Source organism: Sciurus carolinensis, chromosome 10, assembly GCF_902686445.1.
Source record: "Sciurus carolinensis chromosome 10, mSciCar1.2, whole genome shotgun sequence".
In the NCBI taxonomy this organism is placed as follows: Eukaryota; Metazoa; Chordata; class Mammalia; order Rodentia; family Sciuridae; genus Sciurus; species Sciurus carolinensis.
Genome location: NC_062222.1, coordinates 50,019,510 through 50,042,301, shown reverse-complemented (window position 1 = coordinate 50,042,301; position 22,792 = coordinate 50,019,510). Strand labels below are relative to the sequence as shown.

The 22,792-nt window shown below is 32.2% G+C and overlaps 1 protein-coding gene across 2 annotated transcripts in view; it reads right to left on the bottom strand.

The window, feature by feature from the left end:
- Tbck (TBC1 domain containing kinase) overlaps positions 1 to 22,792 on the bottom strand; it is a 264,855-nt gene that overhangs the window by 121,563 nt on the left and 120,500 nt on the right. For both annotated transcript variants that reach the window (XM_047566530.1, XM_047566532.1), the window contains 3 exons: positions 18,984 to 19,020; positions 17,838 to 17,999; positions 1,128 to 1,300 (listed from right to left, as the gene is read on the bottom strand). In XM_047566530.1, coding sequence (XP_047422486.1) covers positions 1,128 to 1,300; positions 17,838 to 17,999; positions 18,984 to 19,020 — 372 coding nt within the window. The remainder of the gene's footprint in view (positions 1 to 1,127; positions 1,301 to 17,837; positions 18,000 to 18,983; positions 19,021 to 22,792) is intronic.

The following is a 22,792-nucleotide window of genomic DNA, read 5'->3' as shown; positions in this document are numbered from 1 at the left end:
CAGATGAAATTATGGTATACATATGTACAAATATGGAATAATAAATTCCACTAATATATATAATTATAGTGTACCAATTAAAAAATAGATTAAAAAAACGGATAATGTTTATTATTAGAATATTACATTTTACAAGTTGTTATGGTTTGGATGTGAGGTGTTCCCAAAAAGTCCACATGTGAGACAACGCAGGAAAGTTCAGAGGAGAAATGATTGGGTTGTAAGAGTCTTAACCCAATCAGTAAATTAATCCCTGATGGGATTTAATTGAAGTAATAGGGTGTGGCTGGAGGAGACTGGAATTGGGGTGTAGCTATGGGGTTTATATTTTGTATCTGGCGTGTGGAGACTCTCTGCTTCCTGATGATGCAAGCTGTTTCCCTCTGCTATGCTCTTCTGCCATGATGTTCTGCCTCACCTAGAACCTGGAGGAATGGAGTCAGCCTTCTATGGACTAAGACCTCTGAAACCTTGAGCCCTCAAATAAACCTTTCCTCCTCTATAATTGTGCTGGTCAGATCATTTAGTCACAGCAGTGAAAAAGCTGACTAAAACACAAGTTAAAGTCTACCCTACTAAATTTATTAAAGTATCAAAAAACAGTATGTATATAATTTAAATTCAATTTTATGGAAATCATTAATATATTGTGGTAACAGAACATTTGGAACATATGAATTATTAAACTGAAAGCTACATTCACCATATTTATGAGCTTTGTTTTATAAGGACAAAGTAGAAAAACCTGAAAGGCAGTTTTACAAAATGTCATCTCTCTTATCCACCAACAAATAAATTCCTATTAACTTTTGGCTGTTCCTTATTTTTAAAATTCTTCCTTTCCTTCTGTTATTTCTTATTATACAAAAAGTTGGTGCATAAACATATACTATAGTTGCATGGAAAACAACATAAAATATGGAAGGATGTGTAAAACAATTCTCCTAACTGTAATGTCTAAATAGAGATTTTTAAAAGTATCTGTGTGAATGCAATCATGTATTAGGAAAATAGCTCCATTAAAAAGAACATAAATGACAATATTAAGAGCAATAATGATACTAGCATATATTACTTTTGTACACTTCTTCTTTTAGAGTTTGTAATATCAGTCTGCAAATACATACCAGATCTGTCTTGGGAGGCTCTGAACATTCGGCTGAAAAATACGATGTACTTCTGACTCCAGTACTGTCAGAAGTTGGTTTTGGAGGTTGAGCATGCTGTCTATAAGTAGCACTTTTAGGAGTCCAACAAAACAGGTTGATCGATTCTCGTACACAGCGTTCAATGTCTATTTCTAGAAAAAAAAGAGCAAATAGAATTTGGATTGGTTTGTGAATATAAAAACCACAGTCTTTCCTACAAGTATATATGTGAAGATAGCTAAATGGATAACTAATTAGAAAAGATGTGAATAAAAAATATAGATAATAATCAGTATATCAATTCCTGGAATGGTAGGGGTATTTGGTAGTACTGTATGCATACATGTTTTTGTGAGTGTTTTATTGATATTACCTACATATATACATGTATATGTGTATATGTTGCTATATTATTTAAATAACATAAAACATATCTCCTTATGACCCATTACTCTGATAATGGTTTTACCTTTGCAAAGTAAAATAGAGATGGAGGGGGTTAGTATTTGGAACAAGGTAGACAAAAGACTCACTTCTATGGAAGTGTACTGGAAATTTCATTAATATTTATTAAATGAAATAATCAAGGCAAAATTTATCAAAATTCAAGTCAGATATTTTCCTCTTTTATACTTTCCTGAATTTAGTGCAGAAAGATTGAAACACATATGATTTAAATTATTTCAAAAAAAGAAACATTTTCATAGAAGACTTTCTGTTCTCAAATTTGGAATTCAGGTCTCTTTCAAATAGAGATAATATATATAGAAAGATGCAGAGATAACATGTATATTACAAATTCAAATTATTATGTTTTTATTGGAACCATATCATAGCTACCTTCTTGAAGAGGAATTAATCATTCTTGTGGGAAAAGGGGAGGGTCACAGAAAGATAGAAGTTCAAGAAGTTGACAGAGATGAAGGAATTTAGCACTGGTTAGCTTTTCACTCTCTGAATTCCTAAAACAAGCAAATGGCAGATATTCTCATTTCCTCTGCAAAATTTCAGATGTATCAGCTCAGATGGGCAATGGAGAAAACTATGTTTAAAATTACAAAGGGATAAGTTTCCTGTTTCTGTTTTTGAAATGAAGGCCTTATAAGGTGGGGGAAGGAAACAGGCATTCAATATATCTGGTGGATGCTGAGTGTGGTGCTTAATCTCGGTTGTCAGTGTGACTGGATTAAGGAATGCCTAGAACATTGGTAAAGCACATTTCTGTTTGGGGCCTAGTTGGAGGAAGTTGGGTCACTGGGGCATGATCTCCGAGGGCATACAGAGATCCTTGTTCTTTCCTTCCACTCTCTTTTGTATCTCAGTTGTCATGAAGTGAGTAGTTTCCACCACTATGAATTTTGCCTTGCCACCACATGCCCAAGGGCAAGAGGGCTAAGAGACCATGAACAGAAACCTTTGAAACTTCGGACCAAAATAAATCTTTCCTCCTTTTATTTATCTCAGCTATTTTGTCACAGCAACAGGAAGGCTGATACAGTACATTAGTCATTCTTTACCATCATAACATGGAGAACCCTTAGAGAAGGGAAGGGAAAATGACACTGAGCATCTACTACACATAAGTATTGTATATTTTACAATAAGTATTATTTATGCAATAAGTATTACATATTTATTTTTATATTTCATTTAGTTCACTTAATTCTTTCAGTGATTCCTAAAGCCAGGTATTGTAATCTTTCTCCCCTACCATTTCTGTTGAAGATGAAAAAGCTAAGAAAACATAAGGAAACAGACTTAGGTCATGTGCTATGGGTGGAATGTCTAAAGTTACTAAAAGGTTATAGGCATGTTTTGTTATTTCCCAATTCATTTAGATTTGGAATATGACCAGCAGATCTGGAAAGATCAGTTACTCAATTAAGCATTCCTTTTTCTGCTATTAAGTGATTTCTGCCAATTTCACAGCTGGTTCCATTGATCGCTACACAAAGAGGTCAGATTTCATCATTCTACATGCTATTCCTATCAAAAAATTCTATAAAATGGTTAAACAAGCTTTGAGATATGAGTGTATTTACATGAGAAATGGTCAAAATAGCACAGTATATTTTTTAAAAAGCTCTATAACATAATTAACCTGATATTCCACAAAGATAAGAAGACAAACAACAACTAGAAGAAAAACTGAAGTAAAGCTATTTTCCTCTATTCTGCTTGAGAAGAAAGAGATCACTCAATTTATTTTAGAAAACTTTCAATTAAAATAGTTACTATAAAAATTTGTTAGCTGAAGAGAAAAAGCTCTTGGTCATCTAAATTTTGTCTTTTTTGCTCTGATTAATCTCCAAAGGATTTTAGTTCATACATTTTGCATCTGCAGTGCTCAAATCAGTTTGGTGCATCTGTCTACCCAGGAAAACCTTGAAATCAAATCAATGGTCCAGATCAGAGGCTGTTCTTAAGTCATTGGCAATGGAAAATGCCAATTTGTATCTGATTCCAAAACATTAACACCATAAACAGTTTATAGTAAATCTTGAAAATTTACTGGGGCAGTTTTAATTCTATCCTGATGGTCAGTACTGGCAGATACCCTATTCTCCATTCACCTGGCTCATGTTACCTATCCATCCCCAAATTCTTCCAAAGTACTTAATAATCTAAATATAGCAAAAATATTTTGTAAACTGTACATTGCAGTGTATAATTATTCTTATAAAGTAATATCTCTCTCACTTATAAAGTAATATTTTCTCTCTCACTTCATTATTTATGTAGTGCATTGTGAATAAAGCATGTACTCTGGATTACAGTTCCTCAGGTTTGAACCAAAAATCCAGAGATCTCCGAGATTCTAAGTGAAATAACTTATCTAAATCTTGGTTTCTTCATCCTTCTTTATAACTACTGTGTCTCTAAGAAACACTGAACTATGTTCAGCATGATAAAAACATGTTACATTTACCTGTGGGCAAAGGTAGGTAAAAAAAAAATACATTTCTTCTGAAGCCTTCTTTTTATGCTTTAATGGTTGCTGTGTTGCCTAGATCTATTGATTAGTTGTTTTAGTGGCACTTCTCTTTACTATTACCCAATTCTCTTCAGCTCTCCTCTATATATGATACCTATTTTGACAGGGAGGACAGCACATTATTTACTTTCTTGATTTACTTCATCATTTTGATGGATCACATTTTCTAGTAGTATACAAGAAAGGGTGCATAGGAGGAAAATTATTTTTAAACTTTGCATGTCTTTTATATTTTTATCCTGTCTTTAATTAATGGTTTGACTATGCATAGTATCTAGGATTAAGCATTGTTTTTTCCTTTCAGAGTTATAAAGGACTCCATTATCATCATCTGAGAGGTCTGAAGCAACATGAATTTGAGAAAATTTGCATGAGATTTTCCCTTCTCTGTAAACAATTAGGATTCTTGTATTCTGATATTTCATAATGGTATTATTTATAATATCTCACTTTATTGTGCCAGGTATTTTGGTGTTCACCTAGTAATCCTTCTGTTATAAAAATTTTTTTTGTTTGATGTTTATGATTTATGTTATTTTTATCCTCTCTTATTAGAAGAATCTTGAACATTCTGTATTGATTTTCTAATTATTTGGCCTTGTCCTCTTACTTTATTCTCATTCTCTGAAAGAATTCCTACATTTTATTGTGCAACATTTCTAATATAATACTTATTGCACCTCAATTTTAACTTCCAGATTTTCCATGAAAAATATTTTTTTGTTCTGTTACTTTAAAAAATTCCTGATTTTTTCATAGTTGCAATATCTTCTTTAGAGTTCTTTTTTGAAGATATTCCTTTTTTCAATTTGCATAGGTCGGCATCTTTTAGTTGAAGGCTTACCCTTAGAGGTTTGATAATCTGTGACTACATAATTTTAAAAGAACAGTACTAAACATCAGATTGGAAGTTCTGTACATGTGGGCTGGGATTGGTGACTGGGGACTCATTATAGGGTAAACTTGGATGTAGTTATTTTGTTAGAGTACTCTTAAGCAAGTTAGTTCTCTTTCTGGAGAAATTCAGTTTCTCTAGGAAATTCTTTCATATTCTCAATTACCCCCAAATTCTTCTGGGAATTGACTATGGTGGTGGACAGTGGGGCAGCAGTTGGGTTATACCTATATACATTTACTTACTCCTGTTTTATCCTTCTTGATGCTCAGTTTCAAGACTAATTCCATCATTTGAAGGACTATCCATACTTACTGTTTGATAATGTTTTACTGAAGTAAATAAAGACTGTCTTTTTCTACCAACTTTCCTTTTGTTATATTTCCTTTTGTGTGGGGAATGTCACAGTTGCTGTGGATAATGTCAGATATAACTAAGAGTAAGACAGATATATATTTAGTTTGGTTTAATGGGATATATTTATATTTGAAGTCACTTACAAGTACTGACAATGATTCTCTTTCTCACTGTAGCCTGGCTCCTTATCAACCTGGTTTTAACTTTGGTCTATACAGCCTTGACAAAAGATTAACAGTTTACAATAGCTTAAGACCACAACCCTAGACCACAAGCCTAGGACAACACTAGCCTTTCTTAAAATGCTTGCCTGGGAAAACTGAAGACTGCCAAAAGAATTTACTGTTTGTTCCAATCAGCAACTGAAGAAAGGGGGTCCTGTCTTCCTGTATTCATGGAAGGTAGAAGCCTAATAAGCATGAATTAGCAAACCCTTATGTGTTTCACATGAACCAACCTACATGCCCCCTTTGTTTTGTAATTTCTTAACTTGCCTAACTCCACTGGGCTCCTGCTTACTCCCTTCCTTCTGCCTTTAAGGATCCAATTACTTCTGTACAATTCAAAGTTGAGTTCAGATCACACTGGATTATTTCTCCTATTCATAATGTATTACTGATTAGAATCTGCCCTCACTACTTAAACTAGCATCTGGCTTTATTTATCTTTGACATTATAGTTATGTTATTGCCAACTCTAGGGATGATTTCTGTGAATACTTCCACTACCCTCTGTACAGGTACAGGGGCTGTAATGCAAAATGAATGTGTTCCAACACTAGAAATTAATGGGTAGTAGAGGACAAACATGGTTGAAATGTACCCAACTCAAAATCAGACTATGAGAAATTCTTCCACGTATTAAACATATGAAACAGTAAGTCAAGAACTTGACTTTTTTGGGTGCCTTGTCAAAGGAGAAATACTTTCAGAAAGATATTTGATAATGCCACATACATAGTTAAAATATGGTAATGACATTTTCTCCCTTTTTTGACAGGAAGTTAACAAAATACATTTCTGTGTTTATAGAAAAAAAACCTGAAGCATTACAATAAATGCAACTATGTGAAAAATCTTTCTTTATGCATTGCTACTATCAAAAGTAAAAATATTTTCAATCAACCCTGCCAGTGGAAAGACTGATTACCTATTTTCTCTGTAGGAACTATTCATATTATTGTCACATTAAGAGGTTAAGTATGAAGCCAAAACATTAAGAAAAAATGTCAGAGAGATGTGTTAGATTTTGATTAACAAAACTATGGTACTTTTTCATTTTGCAATTTGTTGTGATCTCTTTCTTTATTCTAAATATTCTTTTAATAGCTTAATTCAGTAGTATTATTGATATCCTCTTTTCAAAAAGGGCTGCCTCCCCATAGTGTATAAACTTCAGGCCAAAAATCTGGCTCTGTACCTATCTTCCAGGCTTATCCTGGGATGGTAGAGGAGTAGACCCTTGTTTGGCAGAGGGCAACAAAGATCTGGGTGGGTGGGAAAAATTAAACCATTCCTTATGCTTGTATTCAAGTGACTGTTCTTTGGTTTCCTGCCTTTGATTAATTCACTAATCCACACTTAAGGATTGTTTGTAAAAAGTATCATCTGCAGCCTAAAGAACATAAGTAAGGATAAAATGTTACTAAAGAAAAAATGTATGAGATCAGTCTAAAAAAAATGTTACTAGAGAGAGAGAATGTGTGATATACGTCTAAAACATTACAAATCTCTCAGGATTTTTGTTTTCATGGAATTTATTTTGATCCAGAGCTAAATTCAACAGAAATTCTTTTACCATATTCTTAAACTTATCCCTGGGCAGTTTCTTCCATTGCTCAGAACATAGCATTTTAGAGCTGTTCAATTAATCTTCTACAATACTGTCAGAATCATTTTTCTAAAATATATACAGAATTCTTTCTTTTCCTTAAAGCATTTCAATTGGAGAGAGAATAAACCCCAAATTCTTCTGCATGTCATGCAAGGTTCCCTGTAAACAGTACTCCATATATTTTCCACTTTTTATCACCACCGCCAGCAACTACTATCCCGGCACATCCAGTCCTGATATCCTTCCCTTGCATCCTACCTTCTAGTCATTTTACTAGCATCCTACTTACACTAAGATGGCCAGGCAGCTTACACCTCTGTGTCATCCTTCTGTCATATTCTAACTTCCAGTGTTTTCTCCCCATCCTACTCAGGGTTATAATATCTTATTTCTCTTTATGGTCCCACTGCATAGTACTTTCCTGTCATATAATAAAGTTTATTAAAAATGTACTGATGATAAAGTTACTGATTATAAGGTCTCACAGAAAGTGAATAAAATTTTCTGACAGCCAGTTCACCCACTTTAGATGTTTTACAGCACAAACACTAAAGCAAAGGTGGTTAGTTTTCTCATTGCTAAACACTATTGGATAAGACTAATTATACACATATATACAGATACTCATACATATGCATATATACACTCATTGTAGGAAGCCACTACATATTTGGTGAACGAATGAATGTGTGTATATTTAAACACAATTTTGGCAAGATCTAAGGGGTAATGATGGTACAATGTATTATTGGGTTCCTGACTTAATTCATCCAGCCTTTCAAACCCAGTATAAGTGCATGCAATTACTGCAATATTTTGCTATGCATTTATCATACCTGCTGCTTAATGCCTACAATGCAGTTAGCATAAACAGGAAATGCAATCAACATTGCTGATACATGTGTGTACTAAAACTGTTTTCCATTCTTAACATAATTGTTTTTAACAGTTAGCAGTGGGGTGTACTATACTATAGTGCAATGCAGATGGTGTTGACAACAGAGCACACATAAGGAAAAAGAACAATGAAGAAGTTTGAAATATTTAGTGCCAGATCAGCTACAGTCATCATTTTCTCTTTCTTTTTTACACTTACTGGTGAGTCAGAAAGAAAACAGGAGTCTTTTTGTGGCAATTAGAACCTTGTGTTCAAGTTTGATAAGCAGTTTTTATATTTTATTTTATAATTTATTTGAAATAACTGAAATGGTTTTAATTTTTCAAAGTAAATGCAGCAGCTTGTAATAAAAATAAGAAAATTATAGAAATTCCCTCTATACTACATAATTTTGAAAAGATAGCCTAATAAACATAATGGTGTATTTTTCCTCTTCTTTTTTACAATGTAGGTCTTTTAGTGTGTTCTATTATATTTTATTTAGTTGGACTTGATACCACTCGTTGAAGGGACATGTGGTGCAGAAGTTAATTTCTATTCTGTTGAAGATCATTTAAAATAGGCAACACATCAAATTACTTTCATTTTTGTGCTAAATGTAAAGAGATAGAGGGCTAGATAGAGAGGGAAGGGGATCCATAAGTATTATCATCTTATTAAAATACAAATCACATATTGAAGTATACATGATAAATGCCACTTTTAAATGCATTTTGGTCCTTAAATTCTCACTGGCAACAACATCAGTGTATGTGGGAAATTTTTATCGATAGTTTCTAACTTTTAAAGGTTTTTGTGGTTACTCAATATATTTCAAAAGTGAAGAGTATTCTGTTTAAGTGATTTGCAAACTCAAAGTCCATATAAACTCTCAATGGTAAAACAAACAAATTCCATCATTGAATTATCTTTATACAAATATGCTTAATCACACTGACCTAAACTATAAGATAATTTTTGGATTGGTCACAAAAATTACAAGTAGAAACCCTCTTTCAAGCATAAAATAAACAGACTTTAGTGACAGGCTTTCTTATTATATTTTTTAAAACTTGGGATGTGCTCTAAAATGTAGCAGTATACTCTAATGTACTCTTAATTTTCAAGGTAAGTAGAAAATTCATATCAACCCTGACTTTGTTTTTCATTACAGTTCTCAACATCTAAGAAACATTTTGACTTTGTAAACTGTTTACGTGTTGCAAAATTAGTTCTGTTTCAAGAACACATACTAGTTCAGTGTTATGAGAATTCTTCCAGCTTCCCAGAATCATGTCACAATACGAGAGTTTTCACCAGTCATGCCATTGACTTTGTTTCCCATGATCATTTATTTCTGCTTAGAAGTCATGTATTGTAATATCTGTTTTCAAATTTCTCCCTTTTCCATAAAATAATGCAGTTGTGGCTCCTCAACAAGGTTGATATAACCTTAATGAGATTTTGAAAATAATTTTTTCATGGAGTTTTATTTTAGTGACTATACAACCATGCAAAACATGTAAATAAAACCAAACCAACTACTTTCTCATTTATCTTTAGCCACTTTTAAATTCAAGAGAATTTAATGTATTATCTAAATAACGTATCATCTAAAGTTAATATCCAATTTTTACAGGTGGGTGAGGAGAGGACCATAGATAAAATCTCCACAATTAATTTCTGTCATGACTGTGCTTTTGCAATTCCAAGAACATGTACTTAGAAACAGACATCCATGGACATCACATACTTATAAGCAGTAAATGTGAATAATTAATGTACTGTCAACTTCAGGTGAAATGGCATCATTCTTGCAGACTTCACAGTTTAAAACTTTCACTAAATGATTGTGTGTTGCAAGTGGCTTTACCCTTTCACCAAATTAATTCTCTACCCTATATCAGGCTATGAACTAGGGAAAAATTATGAATAACTATTACTATCACTTATGTTAAAAATGCTTTCTTTCACCCAACATGGAGCTCCTTGAAAATAATGTACATAGTCAAGAATGTTCCACAAATATCAATATAGCCATTCATTCCTGTTTTGGTAAGTAATGTTACTTTCAACAGTACATGTCATTATTTCAAGGACACTTAATTGAAACCAAATATCTCTATAAATATATATTTTTTAATATTCTGAGCATGGCCTACAGGATGCTATATGCTCCTTTTTTTGTCTTTACTCTTCATCCTCTTTTCTAGTCACCTTCCCTTCTGTTCTAAGTATTCCAGCCACATAGGATTTCCATGAGTTTGCGACTTTTCAGCACTTTCTTCCCTCTGTCTAGAAAGTTCTGCCCCTTGTTTCTCTTTTCAAACAAAGAAGTCACAAAACAGTAGCCCACTGGCTATGGTCAGTTATATTTGACTCAAGGGTTATAGATTTTTAAAAAATTGAGCCTCTGTTTACAATTAATAGAGTATACACAAATACTATTGTAATCCTATTATATTTATATTTATCCTTAAATGAACAAATAATTTTTAATTTTATAATTAAAAATATTTTAAATACTTTTGAAAGTTGAGAAATAAATATGGCAAATATACATTTGCATGGCAAAGACTCTGGTGATGGCCATTTTCTTGACAGTTCTTTTGCTTTATTAAGGTAAATACTGAATAGTGGAAAGTTATAGCAGCCAATTGTCCATTCAACTGATGGTTGTAATGAGCAATTTTAGCACTGATACTATTTCTTCTTTTAGACATTAAACATGTCATGACTATATCTCTGTTGCTCCAAATGAATATATGAAAATTTGTTTTAACTAAAACTTCACAATTGTATTTGAGCTCAAAATAATGAGCTCAAATAAAAGTAAAAATCTTATATTTTCAGAGCAAAAATAAATTCTCTCAACCTCTGTATTACATAGGGTGACAGAGCTGAAATTAAATTTAGAAGCCAACGTATCTTGTCTTTCGTATCCAAAAATATACAGTGAAAAAAACATTACGAACATAAAACTTTTACATATGATTTTCTTATACTCTACTACATTTCTTGATATAAAATGAGAAGAGTATTATTTATACACTCTTAATTAAAATGTTCATCATTTAAAACCCTTAAATTTGGATAAACTTTGAAATTTGACCTTGAAATATTCATTTGAAGTTTGGTCATTAATAATATTTAGTTCAGGAATGGATGGCAAATATTAAGAGGGAGGAATAGAATATGGATAAGCAGGAAACTTTGAAAATATGGTTTCCGTTCACCTGTTTAAGTGTTTTAGTAGTACCTATCACTAATGTACTGGGATGCTAGGGGCAAAAATGTTTGTTATAATTATGACTTGGAAAATGCAAGTTTATAATAATTGTATGTAGATTGACCTATTTATAAACATAAAAATTATTTACTAGGAAAATATATTTTTAGTAAGAGAAATTTAGTAGAGCAATAGCTGAAACTACAACTAAATTTATCCTATTGAATAGAGTATGCTTAAAAAGTGGGTGCTTAATAAGGTTTGACCAATGTTATGACACAGTGGACCTTTTAAAATTATATTACATAATGTTGAAATTTTTCCCTATGGAATTTATTCCTCTCAAAGAGGAAGACACAACCAACAAGGTTTATTTCAGTGGGTTCCATAGTTTATGAAATTAGAAGAAGTCTTCTTAAGGGAGAAGAGCAAATGGATGTGCTGCCAGAATCTGGACAAATGCAGGAATGAGGGTTCTCTCATTGCAGGGAGGTGGGGGAACCCCCATCAGTCCCTTCATGGTTTCTTAGGACTCAATCCCTGGGAAGAGAGGGTCTTAAGACTGGTCCCTGGGAAGTGGGGGCGGGCACAGTCTACATGTTTCAGGTTCTGACTGATGGCTCTTCTCTTACTAAGGACTCAGATTCTTGGGACTTCAACTGACCTCTTTCTGCAAAAGACCAAATCTAGCTAATGTAACATGCAGTGGGGGTACTGCTAAGTATGGCTCTGTCCCTATAGCTCAAAAGGAGTTTGAGTCATATGCAAATTTAGGTTAAATAAGTATATGTGTGTGTACACATATTTATGTATACAGGTGGGGGATATATCACCTCTGATTGGAAGTAAATCAGACAAACTTAAAAAAAAGAAATATGTCATTCACTGTAAAATCCAGAGTGTTGTCATTAAGTGTTTAATGTTAATGGTTTTAGATAGTTATTGTAAATAAACACTGCATTTTGGAGTATATTCCCACAGGCAGTAACAATGGAAGAATAGCAACTAATGAGTAATGCTTTTCTCCTCATTTTTCATGTTGCTAACTCCTGAACTACTGGTGTTTAGATATATAGATTTTTGATTACTGAAAGGTTATTTCATATCTCACATATATGGCATCTATCCATTATCCATTATCTTCCATAATGTATTTAAGAAAAATCCAGTGTTGGTCTGTTTGTCTTTGAATTAGTTTGTAGCTCTTGCCAATCATGTACTCCCATTCTGAAAGTTAGAGATGCCATAAACCATTTGCAGGTACTTAGAATCTTGTATCTCACAAAGCATTAATGTATCAAATGTTTACAATCTGCTAAATTAGGAAACTAAATGTTTAGTTGTGGTATTTAGGATCCCATTACATTCATGTGGTTGAAGGAAAATATACTACCAATTTTTATGTCAATATGGAAAAGTTAAAAAGTGTTCTGAGCATTATTTGCCATTTTTTAGCTAAATTTCCACCCCACCCTTAACATAAGCTATGCCTGAATTCCAGTATATTTTTATTTATCTTTTCTTTCCTAAAAATTATTTTTTAATACTTACATAGTTAGGATTGTCCCATTTAGCAAATATAAATGTAGGAGATGCAGTAAAATTTGATTCTCAAATAAACAGTGATCATTTGGGATATATTTATATTATCTGAAACTTAAATTTAATGAGGCATTCTGATTTTGTCAGACATCCAAATATCTTATAATGTGACTTATGCTATAACAATATGGTGTACACAGCAAATTTTGGATCTTATCAATATAAAGATTTTAGACATATGGGTAAACTAGGGAGCATCTTAATATTGCTATCTGGTGTACAAGGAAGGATAATAGATTAAGTCTTGATTTCACCAATTACATGTTACAGGTTCATGAGAACTCACAACCACAAAGAATAGGTACTGCCCTTCTCTCATTCCCTACCACAAGAATCATCAGAACTGCCTTAAAATCAATAGAATTTCATTGATTTGATTTGTTCATTCTTTCTAATATTCAACAACTGGTCAACTCCATCTTGGGTATAAATACGAAAATAATGAGACATAGACATTAAAGAAATTGGCATATTTTAGCACTCTATTTCATAGTTTTTGTAACCACACATTTTGTTTTACTTCCAACAAATTTACATGTTATTTGAAAAAAAATGGCCTGAATTTTATTGTAGATATTAGAACATGTGGCACACAACTATGTTGCTAAAAAACTGTGTTGCTTTCATGAACTATGCCACTCTATGCAAAATAATGAGTAAGACTGGATTGTATAATTGCCTTTAATCAATAGAGATAAACACATTTACCTATCCACCTATAATTCCACAATGCCTACAATACTTTGGAACTAGTGAAAATAGTGGGATATTACTAATATTTTTCATACTTTTGTTGAAAATTAAATCATATTGTGAAGAATGTAGATGATACTGAAATAAAATGCTTAAATTTCATTTAAAATTTTTCTATTAAATTAAGCATGTATAATAAAAAAATCACTACACAACTAAGATTTTTCAAATGCCAATTTCTTCCTGAAAAAAGGATCTGGAACTTGTCATATGCTGAAATCCCCTTCGGTATACTATTTCATTCTAAATAGTTTATATATACATATTTCTCTTGATGTTAAAGCCATTATTTTAATCTCAGAATAAGGTAAGGGTTCTTTCACACAGATTTTCCATTACTTTTCCTACAGAGTTCTCTAAGAAAAATTTTCCTGCCTCTAAATATTTCTGCCTTTGAAAACAACCAGGGATGCAGTGTCATTAATATGTTCAATTGATATTCAACTGTACAAAGAAATGCAATAATAAAAGAAAAAGCATTTAAACATCTCAGTTGTCAGAAATCCATTCTAAAATTATTATCTTTTTGGTCTTACTCAGATATCATTCTCATCTTTGAAACTGCATGGATGTATCCTCAAAAGAAAATTTTAAAAGTTAAAGGGGAAAAAAAAAAGTCAAAGGGGTATTATAGCAGAATATCAGAGAAGTAAAACAAACACTAGGAAAACCCATACTGTAACTGAGTTTGTAATCTTGGAAACTACTCTCTTAATAGCAGCAGCCAAAATTCAGGATTGGATGATGGTATGAAAATTCCAGTATTTCTTCCAAAATATCATGCTATAGCTGAGCATGATGGCACATGCCTGTAATCCCTGCAACTCAGGAGGCTGAGGCAGGAGGATCACAAGTTTGAGGACAGTCTCATCAACTTAGTGATGTCCTAAGCAACTGAGCAAAACCTTGTCTTAAAAAAAAAAAATTAGAAAGGCAAGGAATATAGTTCAGTGGTAAAGTGCCCCTTGGCTCAATACCCAGTATCAGGCAAAACAAAACAAGACAAAACAAAACAAAACAAAACAAACTGCCACTCTATTTAGAGTGTATGAGAAATGTCAAATGTACCCATCTCATAGTAATCTCTTCCAGTATAAGCATGGCACACGTACCAATACATGTCAAGAATTTAGCAAAAATTTCTAGCTCCATTTGTACTTCCATGGAATGTAAAATCAAAATATATCACCTACTACAAGGCAATAATTTTTGGTCAAAAGAATTATGACTTCCTGTTGAGTTTCTCCTACAAAAATTTAAGAGTATACAATGAAGAAAAGGAGGAAGAAAGGACAGGGAACTTAGGTAAACTGAATGTTATATATTCTTATAAAATATTAAATGTTACATGTACTTAAAAATACTTGGGCATATGCTTCTCTGCCAGCTGCATTATATATATTATCTTTAGTTCTCATCGTAACTGTAAGTAGATACTATTGTCATACATTTACTGAATTCTTTGCAATGTATAGGATTCTCTTTCTAGTGAGAATCAATGATTTTAGAGTTCACATGGATAGTATGACTCATACCTTGGATCTGAACTCATATCTATCTCACCCTATAGACCATGTTCTCTTAGCAGCAGTACCCCACTGAAAGTTTCTCAATTTACACAGGTAGTGAATGGTAGAATCAACATTCAAATCCATGTCCATCTTGATTCCTAAGCCTGGGCTCTCTATCCACTATACTGTGCTCTCTCTGAGCAAGAAAAGGGACAGTTTTCTAAGTAAAAATATGTATTTAACATTGAAGGCTTACTTGATTTCTTAGGTAACTCTTCATTAGATTTTGCTAACAAATTTGTATGATCAATAGTTTATAGAAGAGCTAAATGAGGAAAATGCTATATTTATACTACCAATAGGAAAGTATGTTAAGTAGAATGAAAAAAATGATGAAAAATATAACAGTGACTTAATGATAGTAATCACATAGAGTTCTTTAGATATACTGACTTAATACACAATCTATGCATACAGTGCCTACTATTATCATTCTCCTATAATAAAAGATTAGAGATTAAGTCATTTCTCTAAGATAACACTGGTGGAAGTGGTAGAGGTAGGATATGACCCCAGGTGAAATCAATGCATATTTCATGCTATTAACAACTAGACTACTAAAAACTAAAAAAGATTCCTATCATGTTCACAAGATTCCCAAATTCATCGTGGTGTTGTTATAATAGCATCAACATTCTGAAGAGTGGATTGTTAATCAGCTTTAGTAAAGAATAAAGTTAAATTTGCTCTATTTACTGATTATTTAAACTCGGATAAGTGGGAGTTCAATGAAGCGTAACATATTTACAGAGTTCAAATCAATGCTTAATCTTAGCCTTACTTTATCTAAAAATTCTATCTCAATAATTAGAAGTGAAATATAGAGTTAGTCTTTTAGTCCTTTCTTGGTAGACTAGAAAAATAATGTTTTCTTTCACATATGTTCTATGTGTACATAATCTAACACTTTGAAAGATGTTAGTGTGCAAAATGTTACTTTGGATTCAGTTTTTCATATTTCCCCTAACCACTTCCAAATTCCTTCAAGAATAGTTGAGGGTGGGAGGATAAAAAAGACAACTTTAAAAACCTACCTGAGAATGATATCCCAGATAAATGCACTTTGATTAAAAAATAAAACAAAACACAGGTATACTTAAGGGCCAAATTTGCAATGAAAACCTTTATTTTTTTTTTAAAGTGGTTATATTTTTCTTTAAAACCTGTTTCTCACCAACAGGAATCATATACAGTGACCAGAATAACAGCACTGTGGATCAGGGCAATTCACATACAAAGAAGGTATCATATTTTTAAAGTTAAGGAGAAGTGGTTACCTTTTCAATTATTCAGTTATAACAAATGTATATTCTTATTTTCTGATTTCAGAAATAATATTTTTAGTGGGAAAGCAGGGTTAACACTAATTTATCTACAAAAAAATTGAAACAGATTCCTTCACAGGTATTTAATGGAAATATTTATGTATGAAATAGGAAAAGCATTAAATTTGCTTTATTTCAAAATGCAAACTCAGCATTCCCAATATACATATTTTTATAAATGACCAGCAAAATTCTTTGAATCCTAATCAATCAACTTCTATTTAGTTTGGCAAGTTGAGAATGACAAGAAAACATCTGTAGGGTTCAGAGAGTATTCTTAATTTGTGAAACTAGCTTCTTTGTTTCTATTCAAAACTAAAAATTAACAACACATCAAAACTTAATGATTTTCATAATCTCCCAGAAAAAAAATCAAAGAACTAAACTAGTATTTGTTTATATTAGAAATAGCACACTTTAATTAAAATTTGATAAATTAGCTGATGGTGATATTTCTAGTTTGGGGATCAGGGGAAAGAAAAAGTTTCAAATTATCCCAAAGCATTTTTGTTACTATTTTCCTAAAAAAAGATGAAGATTCCCAAAAGAGACGTAGTAGAGTACCAAATACAGATCATTCACTAAAAATAAAAAGCAGATAGGTAGCAGGCTTTTTATTCCTCTTGGGGCTTAATAGATAGATAACCTTAGAGTACCTTTCTCTATTTCTTCAGTTTTCAGGCATATTTATTTCTTATATAATTTTAAGTGTGTTTATTAAGCACAGTAAGCAGTAATTTGTGCTTGCCTGAAAATATGAAGGAACAACAGAATAAGCAGACTGGATGGGGAGTCAAATAAAGACTGGGAAAAAAGTAGAATTTTTTTACCTAAAAATATTTCAGTTTCTGCAAAAACGACTTTTTCCCACTTTCACAAATTTAGTTATGTCCATAGGACCACATTAGTTTTATTTTATTTTTTAGCCACAGCATGAAGACTACAGTTGCTATCCATTTGTCTACATTTAAGCATTCAATCCCTAGATTTACGAACTCCTCACTTGTGAAGAGTCTATGCAGCTTAACTTACTACCCTGTATGGTATGACAGAATTTCACTGAAGTTTGATTTTTCCCCTCAAGAGGACAGTTTCTTTCATTCTTTCTCTCTTACATACTTTTCCTCCTTAAAATAGTTATTGTCAGGTCTTTTGGTCACAGCAACAAAAACACTGACTAAAACAATGGTTAAACTTCTCATTAATTTATAGTCAAATTACATTTAGTTATTCCATTTATATAGACCTATACCTGGTAAATCAGAGAAGAGAAGAATGCACTCATTAAAGCCATTAGCCAAAAGCCGATCCCGTAGTTGCTGGAGAATTGCTACTCCAATACAGAATGGGAAAGAGGAATTTCCAAGTAGTAAGGTATCCCAGAGGTGGAAAATTTTGTGCAGTGGAAATACATCTGTAGAATGATTTTTAAAAATTAAGTTAAAGTAAAAACTAAAATAAAAAAACAACAATAATCTACTTGACTATATATATGACTATTACTTTATGGTCTAAATTATTAATTAAGAGCTAATATTACCAAACTGTTTTTATAAAATGTTTATTTAGTTTTATAAACTTATAGCTTACTAAGGTCTTGTAAAATTAATTAATTATCAGAACAAATAGATGACATTTTCTAACTTATCAATCTTGGTATATATGTACTATTCATAACATTTTTCCCCAGAATTATTTAGTTATACTACTTAAGTGAGGTTACATATGTAGATAAACTTTAACATTGTTTTAGGTACAGTAAGGTTAAATTCACATTATGCATTGTACATACCTTTTTTTAAAATATTCATCAAAAATATTCTATTAATAATGTTCTATTTATATAACTTTCTTTTATTCATTTAATAATATTGTGGATATCTTCCCAGGCCATGTATACAGATCTATTTCAAATATTATTCCACTTATCATGTGTACTATATTCAAGTAAGGATGTCCACTATATAAATATTTGTAAGTAAAGTATAACATTCACATAATCTGTTTAATTTCTAGAGGAGTCCTCCCAGTTTAGAAAATAAAACTATTAGTTATTATAGACTCTCTAGAAATTAAGCCTAACTTGGTTGCAAAATATACCCTTGAAACCTTTAGATAAATCCCACAGGAGATGTTAAATTCTCTTTTCAAAGGGCACAAAGCTTGTATGAATACCAAATACCAAATAAAAATAGATTTTCATCCTATGCAATTCTCATTTTAATGTTCAGGGGTTAGAACAATTGGAATTCTTTTATACCCATATCTATCATGCAAGAATCACATAAGGATGCATATTAAATTTGCTTACTACTATTGCAAAAACAAAATGTGAGGAAAGAATGAAAGTATATTTTTGCTAATATAATACTAAAAGAAGAGGGAAAGTGGTACTTACGAGTAAACATGGTGAGAAACCAAGGAATGGCATAGAGCTATGAGCAGGAGTACAGGGGATGGATAAAGAGAAAATGAAAGAAAGACATAATTAGAATGACCACCAATAAACTGAAAAAAAAAATAGTTCTATGTTTTGGTCTACTCCATTGATTAAAATAAAAAAGGATGAGGTAACTATAGTTATTGCCACAAATACTTTATTATGTAGTGATATCTGTCTATATTACAAATGTAGATGATCTCTTTATCAGAAATTATTCACAGAATACCTTCATTTGATCAGAGGAGACCCTCAAGATCACAGCTAATTCAAGTGCAATACTAGTTATGTTAATTTTAAGGATGTACACTTTTCAGTTACACAAAAGTATTGTTGAAATTTTAAAGGTTCTTGTAATAGTTTTTCTTATGTGTCAAACTGACTAGATCAGAGGACTCAGATATCTGATTAAATATTTTGGGTATGTCTCTGATGGTGTTTCTAGATGAGGTAATTTTGAATCAGGGCACAAAATAAAATACATTATCCTCCTAGTTTGGGCATACATAATCCAATACATTCAGGGCCTGAATAGAACAAAAGAAAATTACCCCTTACTTTTTCCCCACATATTTTATTGGTGCATTATAGTTGTGTATAATGATGGGATCTGTTGTTACATAATTGTACATACACAAATATAACAATATAATTTGGCCAATATCACTCCCAGAATTTTCCTCTCCCTTCCCACCTCCCCCAGCTTAATTCCTTTGATTTTCATGAAACTCCCTGCCACCCTTCTTTTCCTTTTCCTCTCTAGCTTTCCCATGAGAGAAAACCTGACCCTTGACCCTGAGTTTGACTGATTTCACATAACAAAATGGACTTTAGTTCCATCTATTTTCCTGCAAATAACAATTTCATTTTTCTTTATGGCTGGAAAAAACTCCATTATGTATATATACCACATTTTCTTCATTCATCCATGGATAGACACTAAAGCTGGTTCCATAGTCTGGCAAAGGTAAACTGTGCTGCTATAAACACAGGTATGTATGTATCACTGTAGTATGATAACTTTAATGCTTTGGAATAAATACTGAGGAATCATATAGCTGGGTCATATGGTGGTTCAAAGCCTATCACACTGATATCAAGAATGGTTATACGAATTTGCAATCCTACCAACAGTGTAAAAGTGTTCCTTTTTCTCCACATCCTCTCCAGCATTTAATATTTGTGTTCTTGATGACTGTCATTTTGACTGGTGTGAGATGAAATCTCAGTGTAGTTTTAATTTGCATTTCCCTAATTGCTAATGACATCGAACATTTTTCATATATTTGTTGGCCATTTGTATTTCTTCTTTTGAAAAATATCTATTTAATTCATTTGCCCACTTCTTAACTGGTTTATGTAATTTTGTGGTGTGAAGTTTTTGAGTTTTTTATATATTCTAGATATTAATTCTGTCAGAAGAGTAGCTAGCAAAGTTTTTTTTTTCTCAATCTGTACGTTCTCTCTTCACATTCCTAATAGTTTCCTTTACTGTACAGAAGCTTTTTAATTTGAAGTTATTCATTTATTAACTCTTGCCATATTTCCTGAGCTTTAGGGGTCCTTTTGAGAAAGTTGTTGTCTGTGCCTATATGCTGGAGTATTGAACCTCTGTTTTCTTTTAGAGTTTGCATAATATCTGTTCTAATTTCTAGGCCTTTGATCCATTTTGAGTTGGTTTTTGTGTAGGGTGAGAGATAAGAATCTAGTTTCATTTTACATATTCACCCCTTCTTTTCTATCTCATGGCTTGAGCTGAGGTCTTATTTCTTCTCCCTCTACCCCTAGACACCTAGGCTGGTTCCATTGTCTGGCAAATGTGAATTGTGCTGCTATAAACATGGGTATGCATGTGCCGTTGTAGTATGAAACCTTTAATTCCTTAGGACAAATACCAAGGAGTATAGCTGGACTAGTTGTATACTAGGACTGTCAATAGCAAATTTCAAAAACCAAAAATAATTTACAGAAAAATCTGAAAAAGCATTAATTTTATTTTACTGTGTGAGTCAATACAAGATACTATTAAACAAAGACATAAATAATATTTTGGTACCTATTAATTATAAATTAATGAGTAGAGTTGCACATTGTCTTTACACTGAACACAGTGGTACCTATGCTATCAAAATGCCAGTCAATAACTATATAATTATACAGTTAATTAAAACAAGAATTATAGTAAAATAAAGTCTATTGATCTCCACATCATCATTTATACAGGTTGACACGTACATAGTTCTTTTTAGAGACCTTATCAATTTGAAAAGGGAAAGGCATAAATGACTTCACAGTAACAAGTATGGATTGTAGGAAACAGTAAGATCTAACAAAATATGAATTCTTCACCCTAATTATTCACCTTTAATTAAATTAAAAAATTAAAAGGAATTAGTTTCATCACTATTATTCAATCTTCCTTTTATTAATATAACATCAATTATATTATCTGCTATCATTTTGATGAAAGCCAATTGTTGGTCACTAAGAATATTTGCCAAATTAGTTTAGCAATTTACTAATAGTACCTTTCACCCCATACTATCCTCTATAATTACTAGCTTCATCAAGATCTATAGAGGGATTGTGCTTCTGACCAAGATGGAATGGGAACCAAAACTACCCTTCTACCCGAAATGAATATAAATTAGACAGAATACATGAAACGACAATTTGCAGAACTGGGATATTAGCATGCAGAGTAATGCCTGAGAGAGAAAACACATGAAATGAAACCTATAATTGCCCAGAATGTCAGGTTACTGCTGCAAAAAGGTTCTAGGCCACTAGAGGAAAGAAAAAGCCAGGTAGAGCTTGGTGGTTGTCCTGAGTTAAGGAGGCAGAGTTGGGAGACTGGGGAAGTCAAGGTAGTTAGAATTCATGGTATAATCCTAGACAGAAGAGTTGTTAGAGAGAAAGCTCCAGAAATCTGCATAGGGTTCCCTTCAAATCACTGCTAAATACTCAAGAAGACATCTGTATAAGGAAACTACATAAAGTGGGGAAGGGACTGCTTGAAAAAAATCAGAGGAAAAACTGCCAGACTTATACAAAGCCAAGGGTAGTTTATTTTCACACAGGCCAGAGTGAAAAGAAAAATCAAAAACTAAAACCAAAACTGAAACCAAACCAAACCACAACCCTGCAATAAACAAAGCATTGCACGGAGTACTCAGAAAGTACTGTCTTAGTAATAGTGTAAAACTATGCTCCCAAATTATGATGTTCTTGTCCCATTTATTATTTCCTTCAGTCAAATTTATCTTTCCAGAAATAAAACTGTGATCACTTTATTTTCCTGTTCTATTATACCAAGATTTCCCAAAGCATACTAAATTAAGTTCACAAATTTCTTACTTACACTAATATTTAGGCCACTATGTATTAGTAAAAAGAGCCAAGGATTGGAGTCAGAAAATAAGCATTTCAGTTCTAAGTCTGACAAGTCATTTACTCTCTGATTCTCAAATTCTTTGTTGTTAAAGTAGGGAAATTACCATGTCTTAACTATGCCACAGAAATCCCTTGATGATGAAATAATACATGTGAAAGTGCTTTGTTAACAGTAGCAAACACAGCAAATTTAAAGTATTATTAATATCCAACTAAGAAACAGGACATCAGGCTAAATTTCCATGTATCTCATCCTACCAGAACAGATAATTCACTATGAGATCTGAAAATATACTACTTTCCTATTAATGTGATTTTTGCCTTTTCTCCTTTGAATGCTCTTTACATTTCCATTAATCAAATCTCTAAGTTTT